Below are 15730 nucleotides of genomic sequence, written 5' to 3' on the forward strand. Positions count from 1 at the left end.
GTAGAGTAAGGAGCTACGGAAATACTTAAATAAGAATTTAAAGAGAGGGTATATTAAGGAGTCTATATCGCTAGTAGGATATCCCGTATTTTTCGTACTAAAAAAAGATAGTAGCTTGCGACTATATATAGATTATTGTTAATTAAATAACGAGACGGTAAAAAATAGTTACCCGCTACCGTTAATATTTAGGTTATAGAGTTAATTAATAAAGGCGCGATACTTTATACGTTTAAATATACCTATCGGGTACGCCTATATACGGATTAAAAAAGGAAACGAATAAAAGATAGCGTTTCGTATACCCTATAGTTATTTTAAGTATTTTATAATATTATTTAGGCTAACTAATATACTTATAACGTTTTAATCTTTAATTAACTATACGATACGGAAGTACCTTAATAAAATAATAGTATACTATTTCGATAACGTTTTTATTTACTTACGTACTTTAGAGGAGTATAAGTAGTACGTACGAAAAATACTCGACGCGTTATACGGAGCTAGACTCTTAGTTAATAAGGAGAAGAGCGAGTTTTACGTATAGAAGATAATATACTTAAGATATTTAATATCGTTAGGTAAAGTACGTATAGAACCGGGGAAAATTATAGTAGTTAAGGACTAGCTTACGCCGTAATTATAAATATACGTTAGGGAATTCTTAAGGTTTATAAATTTCTATCGGATATTTATTCGGAGTTACGTAAGTATTACGAAGTTACTTAATTATTTAACTAAAAAAGATATAGAATTCCAGTAGGAGTAGGAAAAGGAGTAAGCTTTCTAGGAGCTAAAAGAAACTATTTTAAAAGACCCGGTATTTAAATTACTAGACCCTAGTCGACTATTTAAAGTCGAGGCGGATATATTAGATTATACGATCGGTAGATAATTAAGGTAACGAAATAACGATAGTAAGCTATATCCGGTAGCCTTCTTTTCGAAGAAGCTCGAGGGAATACGTTAAAACTATTTAATCTACGATAAGGAGCTACTCGCTATTATCGAAACGTTCGAGGAATAGAGGCTATACCTTAGCGGTATTAAATATAAAGTATAGGTCTATACGGATTATAAAAACCTACGGTACTTTATTATTATAAAGGTCCTTAATATACGGCAAATACGATAGTTAGAGTTTCTTTCGGAATTTAATTTTTAAATTAACTATAAGAAAGGCTCGGAGAATGCCCGGGTAGACGTACTTAGCCGACGAGCCGACTACTATAAGGATATACTTAGGGAGTTACTACTACTATTTAAGGAGGCGCCGGATAGCACTTTTAAATATCTATTATAACCGTAAATAAAGTATTACGTAATATATTATAAAAAAGCTATTTCTAATAAATACTAAAGGAAGTTAAGTAACGATATTATAAAGTAATACTAGTAGGAAGAGCTGGAGCTATAAGGTATCTAAAAAAACAGTTAAAGAAGACTATAGTATAGGAATCGAGCGTACGTAAAGCTAGGTAATAAGATAGCACTAGTAATAGAGATTTACGTATCGAAGCTCGGAGGATATATAAGTATTGCTAAAACTATAGAAAAGATTAAGTAATACTTTAATTAATTAAGGATTAAGGACGACGTTAAGGAAGCTATTTAATTATACTATACGTACGAAAGAATAAAAGTTATAAAGTATAAGCCCTATAGATTTCTAAAGCTACTACTAATAGTAAAACGGCTATAGAGTTTAATTATAATAAACTTTATTACTAAATTACTAAAGTTTAAAAATATAATAACCGGCGTTAAATATAATAATATATTAACGGTAATCGATAAGCTTATTAAGTAAGTATACTTTTTACTTTATAAGGAGACTTAGTCGGTAAAATAATTAACGGATATAGTATTACGGTATATTACGGTAATATATATATAGCTAAAGGAATTTATTACGGACCGCGATATTAAGTTCGTATCGAAGTTTTAAAGAGTATTAATAATAAGGCTAGGGGTAGTAAGTAAAGCGTCTTCGGCTTACTACTTTTAAACGGATAGTTAAACGGAACGGTTTAACTAAATCGTAAAATAATACCTACGAAATTATATTAATTTCGAATAGGACAATTAGGTTAAATTATTATTTACGGTATAATTAATATATAATATATCGCTAACCGAAACGACTAAAACTATACCGTTCTTTACGAATTTCGGCTACGAAGCAAACCTATAATAGGGACTTACGGTTAAGGTACTTAGGGCTAAAGTTAAGGCAAATAAAATATATATATTCCACGATAAGTTTAAGTAAAAACTAAAGTTTATAAGGGAAAGGATACGGAAATACTATAATATTAAAAGGCTCGAGGGACCTTACCTTAAAGGAGGAAATATAATATTCCTTTCTATACGTAATTTATATACTAAAAAACCTAATAAGAAATTAAACTATAAGAAAGTAAGATTATTTAAAGTTAAAAGGAAAATATCGGAGACGGCATTCGAATTAAAGCTACCTAATACGATACGTCTATAGTTATATACTTTTTATATTTTATTTCTAAAACCCGTACTATACGTAAAAAAGGCTAATATATAAGTAATAGCGAAGGACGAAGAAAAAAAGTATAATATAGAAAAGATATTAGATTTATAGTTTAATAAAGGCTAATTAAAGTATTTAATTAGCTAGTTAAGATATTTAACTATAGATAATTCGTAGGAATTATAAATATATTTTAACTACCTAAATAAATAAAAAAAATTCTATTAATAATATCCGGACTAACTAAAACCTAAATAAGTAAAAAAGACTTAGCTCCGGCCTATAGCTAAATACTATAAAACGGAGCTAAAACCTCGATAGGAATCGAATCTACGCCTTTAACGTAGTAGTCGACGTACTATATACTACATTACGAGGTTAAAAAGTATAAAAGGGATTAAATATAAATAATATTACGCGCCTTAGGTACTTCGGGAAGTAAAAGGCGCACTACTAATAGTATCTAACGCGGCTAGAAAGGAAGGACCAGCTACGCCCGGATCCAGAAAGAAGTTAGGCGGCTAATCGAAGCTTAAAGTAAAATCTAAAAAAGAGAAGTTAGGCGGGATAAAGGCGGAAAACTCTGCCGGAGAACGGCTCTAGGGATCCGGGGAGGCAGAGGCCGGAGGAGGTAAGGGAGCGTCGCTAAGCGGTAAGGCAAACTATATAGCTAGCACGGCTTCCTCCTACTTAATACGCTCTAGCTCTTCCACACTATTAAGGCTACGGGAGACGGCCGTAACTATTCGCTTAAACTATATTCGTTTCTATAGGCGTAAACGATTAATTTTCTAATTTAGGGTAGCGCGCTAGGACTTAACCTTTACTATCTCCGTCTTTATTTAATTATATTAAGTAATAACCTTACGGAGCTATTAAATAAATAATTTACGAGCGTTATAAAGGGACTAGTTATACTATATATAAATAGCGTAACGCTTAAAAATAAAGGGAGAAATCTTATAAAAGAAATTACGTTTCTCGCAAAAGGAATAGACATACTTTATAATAGTAGTAAATCGTAGTACTAAAGTAAGTAGCTCGTCGCGATCCGCTATTTTCGGGTGCGGAGATTTAGTACCGGGTCGCGCTTTACTTATACGGTTAGATATTATAAAATATAGGGAAATAGGGGAAAAAGGAAAGAACTTATAAGTATTAGTAAACGTAGGAAAGTAAGCTAGGCCGACGGGACTTCGGCTTAGGAAGGGGAGCGTCGTATTACGGCTTAATACCTAATAAAGTAAAAAGTATACCACGGACTAATTATTAATATATAAATAAAGACTAATTAAAATAGGATTAATAGGATCGAGAATCGATTTAGAAGAGCTAACTCTAAAGGTAATAATATCGATAGGATCGAAAGTCGAGTTAATCGATCTAAAACGGTACTAAGCTTAGCGCGAGGACTATATATACGGAGGAACTAACTAGCGTAGATAAATAGTTCCGCAATATACAATTTAAGTTATATTTATAGCATTTAGTGTTTATATCGAGATATCTTATTATGCACTGTTTAGCTGCACCGGACCAGGATTATTTAAAAGTACCTTCAACCGATATCCCTTTTAGAAGTTCTAGATAGGGGTTCGTCACACTAATACTAAACCGTGGACCGTGAGCCCCGCCGCGGTCCCTAGTCCTTATTTTACTAGTCTATCTGCTTACCTAGACTATAAACCCCGCTCGATAGCGCGGTCCAGTCTTAATTGGTCCTCGTGGCTCCACTGTTTTCTAAAACCGTAACACTAATAAGTAATAATAATAATTCCTTTGCCGAAATATTTCCGGCGTTTTATTATATAAATAATAGCTAATTAGATATAAAAGAACTTTACTATTAAAATCCTTATTATAAGTCGTTTGTAAAAACTTTTATTAAAAAGCTTAACTAAGAAATCTCTGTTTAGTAGCTCCCGTGTAAAAACCTTTTTATTTATTTTAAAAGCTTTACCATTAATTCTTAAAAGAATTTTCGGCGGGAGAGACAAAATCTTGTATTTTCAAATATTCCTAGCCTCCTCTATTTAATTGCAATTACTAACCGAGCTTTAAATAGCGAGGGAGATTTAGATGTATATTCCGCTCTCTATCTTGCTCTTGCTCTCTGCTTCCTCCCTTCCTGTGACAAGGGCTGTAATATTAGGGCTTGGAACTTATAGTTTAACTTAGGCTAATAATTTTTAATGGCCTCGAAGAGCGTGATATTGAAAGATAAAGAAGAAATACAGTCTTGGTAATCCTGAACGCGTATTTTATCCTTCCTTGCTTGGCCCGTGCCCTTGTTGGCCTCAGGCCGCTGCTAAGTCCTCCAATATTATATAGGGCCAGTGGGCTTCCTTTAATAACCGCCATGCCTTCTGATTGTCTGCCTCACTTTGACGACTGGTGGTTTGGGGTGCGGCTATAGGCCTGAGGGTTTGAGTAAGGAAGTGGGGCTCTCGGAGGATTCGGGGGTTCAGGGGTCATGTATATAAGCGGTCTGCTTCGGACATTCTGTTTTAGACAGGACATCGACTTTTGTTTCTTCATATTTTTGTGCCTTGCACGCGTGCAGGCAATTCTGGCCCTCTGATCAGGCTGATCAGGTGCTTATTATGTGGTCTGCGAGCCCATAGAGTCTTTTCTTTGTCCTACGTGGAGTGCGGCCTGCGAGCGAGCCACTGTCACGCAGGTGTGTTCATTCGTACACCCTGTTGAGGGTATATTTGTGGTGTTGTGGTTGGTTTGTGTGTTTTCTCACCATTTCACTGGTTCACAACGTGCAGTTATCCCTCCTTGCGGTGGTATCGAAAGTGTTGTTGGTGGTGGTTGTGGGTGGTTGGCTTTTGCCGTGTGACACTTCCTTCCTTCTTTTCCTCCCATCGCGCTTAGTTAGCGATTTACCGGACGGTATTATATTTTTCCGAAACAGAAGAGAAGAGGCCTATCACGGTATCTCCCCCTCTTGACTATGGGACCAGAACTTCAGGACAATCAGTCGGAAGGCTCCCACGCTGAGTCTCCCATATTAGATTCACGTTCTGACCCATGGGCAGACAGATAGGCCTCACGTCATCTCTGAGGGCGCCCGCGGAGAGTCTCTGCACACAAAACCACCAGCTGAGAGTCTTTCCCCGGCGTCTCATTACTCCTTTGTTACCTTTGTTGCTTTTCTTGCCTTTGTTGCCTCTGTTGCCTTTGTTGCCCCTGTACATCCCGCAGCCGTCCGCAGCCGCCCGTTTCTCCGAGCAAGGTACTGGCTTCGACCCAGGACTGGCCCTTCCGGTGCCCAACAGCAGTTACTGGCGTCAATGTCACGGTCCACAAGACCTCAGAAGCGAAGAGGAACAGACCTCAATGTCGCAAGGGGGGACTGCACCTCCAAACCGCTCATTACGATATAATCGATGAAGCCGAAGCCGAGCTGCAAAAATGGGCAAGGACCGCCGGATTTGCTGTTCGGCGTACCAGATCCAAGGCCAAGCGTCCGAACTTTGGCCCTACCAAGGTGGATTTCGTGTGCTACAATGCCCAGGCCTACGAGCGCCACTTCACACTGGCGAGGCGCCCAAATGATCGATCACTTTGCATCTCTGTAGGCTCAATCACACCGGCTGCATCTGGAGCGGCCGCTCGTTGTTTCTGTGTATCAGGTGAAGTGCTGATCATCTCAACAAGGAGGCCGCTTGAAATGCACATGCGAAGGCGCATCGCCCCCGTCTCATCCATGTCTACCCTGCACCGTCAAAGTCCCTGTTCTCGAGCTCCACTTTTAGAACCCCCCCGGTCAAAAACCAGCCGGAAACCCCCTCTCGCACCAGGCCCGATACGCTGGAGGGAGGGATCGAGAGAGATTGAAGCTTTGGAAGCGCTTAGTCATGACAGCTGGCGCTCGATTCATTCTGCCTGAGCATGGCCTCGGCATCAATAGCTTCAGGCAGCCTTTCTCAGTTATCTGACTTTATTGGGGCTGATCGTCGGAGTTTGTTTAAATTTACACCGAGCTGTGTATCTAAGGGTTATTGATAGCGCAGCGGGCGGGTTCGATAAATCTACCCCACCTCCAAGGGAGTATCAACTATCTCGTTCAACGCGGCCGACCTGCATACACATGATCCGGGACCGACGGCGCCCAGCAAGATCTGACAAAACGCTTCGCATGGGTGTGACAACCTGGAATACTGCAGGCTCTGACCTTCTGATTCACACAATCGGCAGTTAACGCTAAAGTCGTTCACACAATCGGCAGTAAACGCTAAAGTCGAATTTCGTGGTGATAGGAGAGGGTGTTGAAAATGATGAAGAGTTATTTTCCCATGCCTTCCCCCCTTGTCTTTGATGCGGGGTAATCGGAGCAGACAAATGCATTCGAGGCCAAAATCGGAAATATTCGTGTGTCGTGTGTCGTGTGTCGTGTGTTGGGTGGTGCAAAATATAAATGAGCCAGAGTGGGGCAGGATTGGGAGACTGTGGGGATGGGGATACTGTGACCACTCCCCCCAACACAAATACCTTTAGCTGTGGGACTGGAGGACGATATGACCGCGTCATGCATTTCGCCGGTAACCCGCCTTCCAACTGCCCATCCTACAGCTCATCCACCGTAAAATGTTCAAGGAAGAGGCACAGATCATCAAGAGTACTTTCGAGCAAACCGCCATCAACGCCAGCGAGGCGACGCTCATGATAGAGGAGCAGGTGCCGGAATCGCTTGTTACCCGCAATGACGTCTATAACTACAGGGCGGGTCTCAGACGCAAGAAGGCCGGTGGCTATACTGCTGTTGGGCGAGATGTTCTTTGGCCTCATGAACAATATAAGAGAGGAAACTTTCTTCTTCGATTCCATGAAGCAGCTACTTCAAGAGCTTGAAATCCCTTAGCCCGGCGTCATTATCGTGGATAAATGTGACGAGGCTAAGAATGCATTAAGCGCCGTTTCTCCAGATGCCCAATAACAGATCTGTATATTTCACACTCTTAAGAATGTTCTCAATAACACCAAGAAGAAGTGGATAAAGAAGAAGAAAGCTGCTGATGGTACTACTGATGAGGAGAACGAGGATTGTGATTACATTGAGACAAGTCTATTGTTGTGGACCTTTTGGCTGCACCGAGAAAAGTGACCTTCCACTGTTATCCCTTTCAGAGGTTCTGGATAGGGGACCGTCACATTTATACATTCACGACAAACTGAGCTGTCCGGGATAATCGAGCTCGGTTTCCGGCCTCCCGCAAATCCCTCGCTCCAGCCCCGTCACCTAGTTGTACCTCCCCTAGTCGCCGATAATGGATCCCCAGAAGTGGCCTCATGGCAGTGTTAGGTGGTGCACTCACTTTACTCCCGTCCCTTATCAGATTCTAGGTTGGAGGTTGCTTGTTCGCTAGGTGTGCCGCCACAACCGTAAGCTGTGTACGTAAAAGTACCGGGCGATATTAGATTCAAGACCCAATCGTCGATAAGCCTCCCTGCAAGAACTAATCTTGAAAGCAAGACACTCTGAACTTGGCTGCTGGCTGCGTATAAGTCGTGTGTTATGGGTTGAGACCGGGAGCCCCTGTCCATGACAGCCCCTCCTTCACTAAGCGGTAACTCCGGAGGGCTGGAGCTAGAGCCCTGAATTTAGGGAAAGGTGGGGTACTAAGTGGGTCCGGCTGGCGCTTAGCTCGTTAAGCTGATCAACATCCGCCAAGGTGTGCTGCCAAGCCATATCGTCCCGAAGCGCCGCTGGACATCTCAACGGAAGACACCTCAAAGGCCCGTATACCAGCCACCGGCCAGGTGGCCGCAGAACACATTGGTTCAATTCGATCCCAAGCTTACCATTGAATGCGAGCAGCTACCCGAAGCCCATCACCCCCAGCCCCTTATTTCCCGGTTCATAGCGTCGTGTATGTTCGAACAAAAGCCTCCCTCGCATCCTCTGACTAATTAATGAAAGCGTTGGTTTTCTGATACGTCGGTACCGAAAATAACCAGGCGCCGAATATCCGAAGGTATTGTGCAGCGCGATATGCATATCACATTTTGCATGATATCTTGGCAGAGCAATCTTGTGGTTCTGCAAGGCTATAAGTTTACAATAATGATGCAGCCACATCCAACCAGCGGCATTAGGCACACACATCTTCACCATTAAAATCCTTGCTCAAGAGACTACTGTCCCCACCGTGAAGATCCCTGTTGAGGAGCTCCGCAGAAATCCTGTTCAAGAACTCCTCCCTTAAATCTTGCTAAAGAACCTATCGAAAGTCTGTGCAAGAGCGTCACCGCCAAAAAATCTTTACTTGAGAGCTCGTTTTTTTTCAGTGCCATGAACCCAGACGAGAAAGCTGCGAAAATCCTTGCGGATGCACTTGCGCGTTATCCAAACAATGTGTCGCTTTCGAAAAAAGATTTCAGTCGGGTCTACAAATTCCTTGAAATGGTATTTATTCCGGGTGTCCTCGGAGATACCACAAAGAGACGTTGCTTCCAACAGCTAGAGCATGAAATACTCCCTGCCGTCGGGGTCCTCCTTAAATCGAAGGATATCGCCGACAACGCTACATCGACTCTGGAGGCATTTTGCTTAACTGCTCCGAAGCATATCGAGCCGCTATGTTGGCACAACAGCCCAAAGCTCTGGCAAGCCTGTCTGGGGACTGCGATAAGTGACCCAGCATACTTAACATTCCGGAAATGTAAGCCTCCACAGTTTGTTAAGTTGTATAAACTAACAATAGCCTAGTTGCTGTTGATAAGGTCCGACCGCCCTTGGTTCAAGCACTGCCCAGTTCCAATTCTACCCAACCTATTACAATTAGTTCGCTGCTACAAGGAGGGGCTGCGTCTCAACAAGAGGTGGACACAAGACCTTTACACAGTAAGCTGGCATAATATATTGGCCCTGGGTCGTGCTAATATATCGGCTTAGCCGTCTCTATTAATTCCTCGAACCAGCCTAATGGGACGTCGTCGAAGTGGGTAAACGATTCGAGGCTCCATAGTGTTGCCGCCCTGGGCGACTCTGTAGTGACGATTCCGCAATCCCAATCGCAGACTACTGTTTCGCCATGGACAATGACTTGCTCTTTATGCAGCACAACGGTGCGCCTTCAGTGCGCCTGCAAGCAAACGATTAAGGGTAAGCCTTTAAGTTATAATTTATCTTACTTCCACCTGATTAACAACCGGAACCTCAGGACCCTCTTCCACAGCGAATCCGACGACGACTCCCACGCTATCAAGACTGCTGCCGGCGACTCGCACCGCGCCCGGTGATCGGTCAAGTCAACCTTCCGATAATAACCCCACGAATGCCCCGCCGACGCCCACAGAGACATCAAGGAAGCGTTTAAGAACCGGAGGGTTGGCGCTAACCACTGCTGTTACCATACTACAATCCGCTACTGGCCAAACTCTCACATCCCAGCTGGATGGCACCGAGTCCTCGGGCCTATATCGCAGCGCAGCCAGGCCGTTAACTGTTCCGCCAGACCAAGTTGTTCCCGCTCCTCAATCAATTCAAACCTGCAGTAGTTCCACCGATCCTCCAGTTAATCACAAGCACCCGATCGAGGACTTTTCCACTTTAATGCGTAAGCATTGCATTGACTCGACAAACAACATTGCGCCGCTGCCAGCAAATCCCACCGCGTCCGGTGACCGGCCACATCACAGCCACCCCACGAACACCCCGCTGCTAGCCACATTAATCCACCCCGCCGCGCCTCCCGTTGCTACGCCGACAGTGCCACCAAGAGACACAAGCGGGAACAAAACTGTCACGAATATGATGTGGACACCCGAAAAGAATAACCAATAGGAGAGAGGAGACACGGCAGCCAATCAAGAGAAAGGAGGATGGACCAATAAGAGGTGGATTATCCGGGACATGAAGGAACTATGAGCGATTCCCAGGAATCACTCATGATCCTTAAGAGTCGGTCATGATCCGAGGAGAGACAGAATGATCCAGGCTTGGCATTAGGTCTATATATACGGAGGAACTAGATAGCTTGTAGATAGTTCTGTAGTATGCAATTCACAATTGTATTCACGGTATCTTGTGTTTACATTGAGACATCTTGTTGTGCACTATTTAGCTGCACCGAACCAATTGTCAGAAGTAGCCTTCAACCAGTATCCCTTTCAGAGGTTCTGTACAGGGGTTCGTCACAATTAGGTGGTTAATTTGGATATTTCCGAAATTAAGGTGATAAAAAGGGGGTGATCAGTATATACCCCACCCAAATCGGTAATACATTTCCCTCGCTCAGGAAGAACATGTAGAGTTAGAGGGGTCAGATGTACACGATAGATATAACGCCCAAGTCGTAATTCAGCTTTGCGCAAGTGGGTGTTGCGTCTATCCAATCTTGTCCTCGCACTCTTCTTACACTCCGGTAAATGCTTGCCTCAACCCCCCGATCGCATTTGCGACAGTTCCGTTGATTAGTTTTAGTTGTTGTAGACTGTTGGATGATGCTACGTCGGGATTGGGATAGTACCAGCAGGCAATTGCTGTGATGGCATAAACGATCTGATATGCATGTTAGACTCGCTGAAATTCATGCTAGCAACAGCCACTCACCACAAGAAGAGCACCCTCGAGCCAGTTGGACTCCCCATCTCGCAGGAAGTTGCTTATTACTAGGATCGACAAGACAAGCAACCCGATCATGAATATCTCAAAGTTGAGATCCATGGGCTTGCCCAAAGTCCAGCCAACGATGACCACTAGTGGGCCATTGAAGAGCGCTGTCTGGATGGAGGGTCCCAGGCAGTGATACAGCGCAACATTGATCACACCATCTGTCATTATTATCAGCACTGAACACCACGGACGCATGTCACTACACTTACCCCAAGCCTCGTCGATTGCAGTCAAATGCTCCGCTGCTTTTTCAACCAACGGCAACAAGATCAAACCCAAGAACTGATCCGGCACACCGCTATGCACCACATGTTCAATCTCATCGACCAGGAATATCAGCAAAGCCGTGACACACGCCAACGACAGAAGCAAAGCTATCACCGCCTCGGTAGCAGTAAACTTCGGCTTCTCCATATCTGCCTCCCGATCGGCATCCCTGTGCTCATCCGCCTCGATCACCTCGTCAAAGATGCTGTGCTGACTGCTTGCGCAGTACCAGATGTACATGAAAAAGCTCAGAATCAACGCAACAGACGTCGCCCTGCTGATTTTAAGGACATCATCTTCCAACTTCCCCAATGTGAAATCATCACTATGCCCCAAAGGCACAACAACTTTCACCCCCTCCCCAATTACCACCTCCACCGTCTTCGCCTCCGACTTGAGCGCAGAGTAAAACGCGCTAGGGATCAAAAGCCCAAACGCGGCCACAAGCAACAACCCGCTTCCAACCTCTGACACAATCGCGTGGAACCTCTGGCTGACATGCCTTATCCCGCCGACGAAAAAGCAGACTCCCAAGCACAAGAGCAGGTTGGTGAGGATACTCCCCAAGATCGCCGCCTGGATGATAGGGACCATGTTCCCCCCTTCCTCTTTCTCGTCATGGTTGATGATCAAGACCACAAACAGGATAATCTCCACGATCGAGCCGAATGTTGTCTCGATTAGAATCCCGGCAACCTTGGGCATCTTTCTCGCGAGCTCTTGTCCGGCAAAACCGAGGAGATTGGCAGAGGGGATCATGCCTATGTAGCTTAGGGCGAAGGTCCATAGTGGGTGGGAGTGGGAGAAGAAGATGCGGGAGATGAAGGCGGCGATGACGAAGGGGAAGAGGAGGTTGACGAAGCTGGAGATGGGGGACGAGCTGCGCCAGAGGACGAGGAAGAAGTGGGAAGGGTGGAAGCCTGTGCGGCCGGATTCACCTTCATGAGGGATGGGGAAGAGAGTTGGGGTGCGGTGGTGGTGGTTGTGATTGTGGCTGTGGTGGGGGATGAGGGGGGCGGTTTCATTGTTGGTGGCTTCGGCTGGGTTGATGCCGTTTGTTTGGGGAGCTGCCATGATGAGGACGTCAATTGGGTATGGCCGATGATCCTCAGGCCGTTTTCATCGAGATATTTGGTGAGGTTGGGGATTCAGCTCGTCGCGCGGTGATGTTGATGTTTAGGGAGGGGTCTTGGCGCTGATTGGTTGTTGATTTTAGGTTCCGGCAGGCAAGGTCACGAGACAGCTGATGACCACACTGTCTTATTTTGAGTACGTCAAATTGATGGTGGTGGACATTCCCGTCCGAAACATGGCCCGTACGCAATGTTGCTCCGAAAATTCGATCCATCATCCGACCCTCGGAGGATACTGTCGCGGCCCAGTTCCGATCCCTCCGGGAGGGTCCCCGCGGCCGTTTATGGACCGTGACACCGTTGCTAGGTACCTTGCCTTGGTGATACAACTCTGAGCAAGCAGTTACGCGTTGCTCAGATTTACCGCGACGATTTGAAATCTTAGGTTCGACAGCTTCCAGTTCTTGTGCTTTCTAGGTCTACTGGTCTGGAGGGCCTTTGAGCGGCCTGGTTTTAGCCTACCTAGCCTTACGTGGGTTACCAAACACCTTGCTCGCAGAATCTCCAGATCGACCGGACAGTCCCGCCGATACTCAGGTCTATCTTGGTTGCCATGGCCGACCCGTCTTTCGAGGTTGTCTGGGTCTATCCGGATGCCCTCAAAGGCTGTTCAGACTAACGTCGAGGTTTCATGGCTAAGGGTCGGGTGAGAGTGCATAGTCCAGTCGATTTAAAGGACATGTGCCCTCGTCCCTTGATGCTCCTTTCTCTCTTCAGCATCCGCTCATCGATCTTACGAACATCCGCTTTCTACTCACAGGCTTGCAGGCAAGTCTTTTGCTCTTCTGTTCTCTCTCCCGGGCTTCTGGAAAGCTCATTCTCAAACGACACTCTTTCACATTTGACTTCTGGCAAGTCGACACACAACTGAGTATAATCAAGATGAAGCACACAACCGCTCTCGTCGCTGCCCTAGGCCTCGCCGCCACGGTTTCTGCTGCTAACCCCGCGACTGATAACCGCCGTCATGCAGTCAACAGGAGGTCTGTTCCTGTTTCAACACCGGAAAATACGAAGCGTGACACCGCCCACCAACAGGGAAACAAGCGTGTCGAACCTCGCTCGCCAACCCGGTTCGCCAACCCTTTTAGGGGTGATGAAGAGCCAGGCGTCGAAGTCGAACCCAGCGTCGAAGACAAAGGAAGCCTTGAGGACGAATCGAGCAGCTATGGCCTTAAAGACCAGGCTACCGACGCCGCGTGGGACGTTGGCTCAAGCTATCTCGAGGGCAAAACTGGTATCAAGCTACCTGATAGGCCACGATCCGGTTCTGGCATCAACTTTGCGAGGAGGAATAAAAAGCGGAGCGTGATCGAAGCACGGGCAAAGTCGAGGAGTGGTGGAGGGAAGAGCAACGGTGGTGGCTTTGGCGGTCAGCTTGTGGATGCTGGCAAAGACTTTGCCGTTGAAGAGGGAACGGCATTCGTCGAGGATCAGACGGGCATTGACCTGCCGGACAGGAATGGGCAGTCTAGCTCTGGAAGCTCAGGCGGCAGTTGGACGAGCTGGCGTCCCTGGAAGCTCAGCAAGCGGGAGATCACCGTTGACGAGGTTGTCGAGGAGGTGTTGGATCAGATGAAAGAGGGAGAGTCCAAGTCTGATGCTGAGACTGCCGACGCCCTGAAGGAGGTTGTCGAGGAGGCTGCCAAAAACGACGAAGACAAGTCCATTAGCGACGTGGTGGAGGCCCTGGCGGAGGCCAGTGACGATAACGACTCCGAACCCAAGGAAGAATCAACTGATACTATCGAGGAGATCCTCGGTGACTCTTCTGACAAAGAGGACGAAGATGAAGACATCCTCGCAGAAACCATCGAGGACATTGTTGACGGGGACTCCTCCGATAGCAAGTCATCCCACGGCGACACCCTCGAGGAGAAGCTGGAAGAACTCGAGAAGGAGACCTCTGCCCTCGACAAGGACGACCCCAAGGCCGAGATGATTGACGAGCTGATCGATGAACTTATCGACGAAGCTGCCACCTTGGACGAGATCCCGGTCGAGTATTTCCAGTACTGGATGGCGGTTCAGAGCTGCCTTGACCCTGTCCACTTGCTGACCACGAAGGGCCTGATGGCTAGTCATCTTTCACGTCGCGGCACTACCCCGATAATTGTGACGCCGACCAAGACCGTCAAGAGAGAAGAGGCGAAGGCTGCGGAGGTGAACCTGGGATTGGCCCAGCCTTTTGGGGCAGAGATGGCGCAGACTTCGGGGGCGGGTGATGGGTTGTTGGGTAGGGGAACGGTGGGGTATCTTGTGTTTGGCGTGGCGGCCGCGTTTTTGGTCCGCGGGGTGGCGTTCTAGACGGTGTAAGCTTTTCCCCTCGCCTGTGGTTAAAGTGGGAAGTGTTATATGATAGTGAGAGCCTCATCAAGCTTAGAGTGTTTGTTCTGTTTTGCTAGAGTGTGTGTGGGAGGTTTCTGGGCCTACTCTCTGATTTTCATTGGAGTTATCATAGAGAATGTATGCTGCCATTCCTTGTCCAAAGAATCCTCGCCAACAGCACATTGTCGCCACAAGAGATTTTCACATGAAATTCCAAGACTTTGTGTGCTATCTCGATCTAGGTATCTTGACCTTTCACCAAGTTAACCCTTCCTTTCTCGCTTTTGTCTACAATTTCTATTACGGATATGGCTGTCAACATACAGATTTATCTCTATCCCAATTCGCACCTACACTCGGCATTTCCCCACAGCCAAACTCCTTTTTGAATCAGTCTGGCAACGTCATATGCCACTCTTTCATCTTTAGGGGTATTGGACAAGATATAGACCGTTTACAGGTCGGTCGAACCGATAGTTGGGCCAGACGACAAGTGGTCACCTATCACTCCTTCGACATCAAACGTGGGACTGCGACGTGGATAACCCTGGAAAGCAACAAAATCTTACGAGAGTGTATCTGCCAAGCTGATTCAGAGCCTTTCGCCAAGCTCGCTAGTACTGAGAATGTTGAAAGATGCTTTGAGGGCACGTTGGGCACGCATCTCATATATTTAATTGGTCCGCCTGGAACTGGAGAGGCTTGGCTAATGAGATCGAGAGACGTCTCCACGGCACGCTTCAGGTCCTTGATGTCATCACTTCCCAGCCTTACGATCTGGGCATGCCGAAGAGCTCTGGGTGCTAGGGTAGCAGGGATCTCGCCAGACTCAGCGGCCGCCCGAGTCCATATTCCCTTGTGATTGAC

At 45.8% G+C, this 15730-nt stretch overlaps 3 protein-coding genes across 3 annotated transcripts; 2 read left to right on the forward strand and 1 right to left on the reverse strand.

Annotated features, from left to right (window-relative positions):
* Positions 1–5468: 5468 nt before the first annotated feature.
* QC763_0025450 (uncharacterized protein) lies at positions 5469–6477 on the forward strand (the record flags this gene model as incomplete). Its single annotated transcript, XM_062905444.1, has 4 exons — positions 5469–5494; positions 5562–5706; positions 5769–6092; positions 6176–6477. 4 exons carry the CDS (start codon positions 5469–5471, stop codon positions 6185–6187), a joined length of 507 nt encoding a protein of 168 aa, XP_062771871.1. The 3' UTR covers positions 6188–6477.
* A 4321-nt stretch (positions 6478–10798) lies between these two features.
* Positions 10799–12669, reverse strand: QC763_121690 (uncharacterized protein). Its single transcript, XM_062908738.1, has 3 exons — positions 11345–12669; positions 11073–11293; positions 10799–11021 (listed from the first exon to the last, which is right to left on the reverse strand). The coding sequence occupies exons 1-3, from the start codon at positions 12474–12476 to the stop codon at positions 10875–10877; spliced, it is 1500 nt and encodes a 499-aa protein (XP_062771872.1). The 5' UTR covers positions 12477–12669; the 3' UTR covers positions 10799–10874.
* Positions 12670–13417: 748 nt separating this feature from the next.
* On the forward strand, positions 13418–14842 carry QC763_121695 (uncharacterized protein; the record flags this gene model as incomplete). The annotated part of the gene is made up of 1 exon (XM_062908739.1): positions 13418–14842. The coding sequence occupies one exon, from the start codon at positions 13418–13420 to the stop codon at positions 14840–14842; it is 1425 nt and encodes a 474-aa protein (XP_062771873.1).
* Between the last annotated feature and the right edge of the window lie 888 nt (positions 14843–15730).

Source organism: Podospora pseudopauciseta, chromosome 1, assembly GCF_035222475.1.
Source record: "Podospora pseudopauciseta strain CBS 411.78 chromosome 1, whole genome shotgun sequence".
NCBI classification, from domain to species: domain Eukaryota; kingdom Fungi; phylum Ascomycota; class Sordariomycetes; order Sordariales; family Podosporaceae; genus Podospora; species Podospora pseudopauciseta.

Excerpts from the sequence above, each read along its gene's own strand:
- QC763_121690 (XM_062908738.1), bottom strand. The coding sequence starts at position 12,476 with ATGGCAGCTCCCCAAACAAACGGCATCAACCCAGCCGAAGCCACCAAC. Across the intron at positions 11,294-11,344 it reads TGCAATCGACGAGGCTTGGG|ATGGTGTGATCAATGTTGCG; the intron begins GTAAGTGTAGTG and ends TAATAATGACAG. Across the intron at positions 11,022-11,072 it reads TCGAGGGTGCTCTTCTTGTG|ATCGTTTATGCCATCACAGC; the intron begins GTGAGTGGCTGT and ends CATGCATATCAG.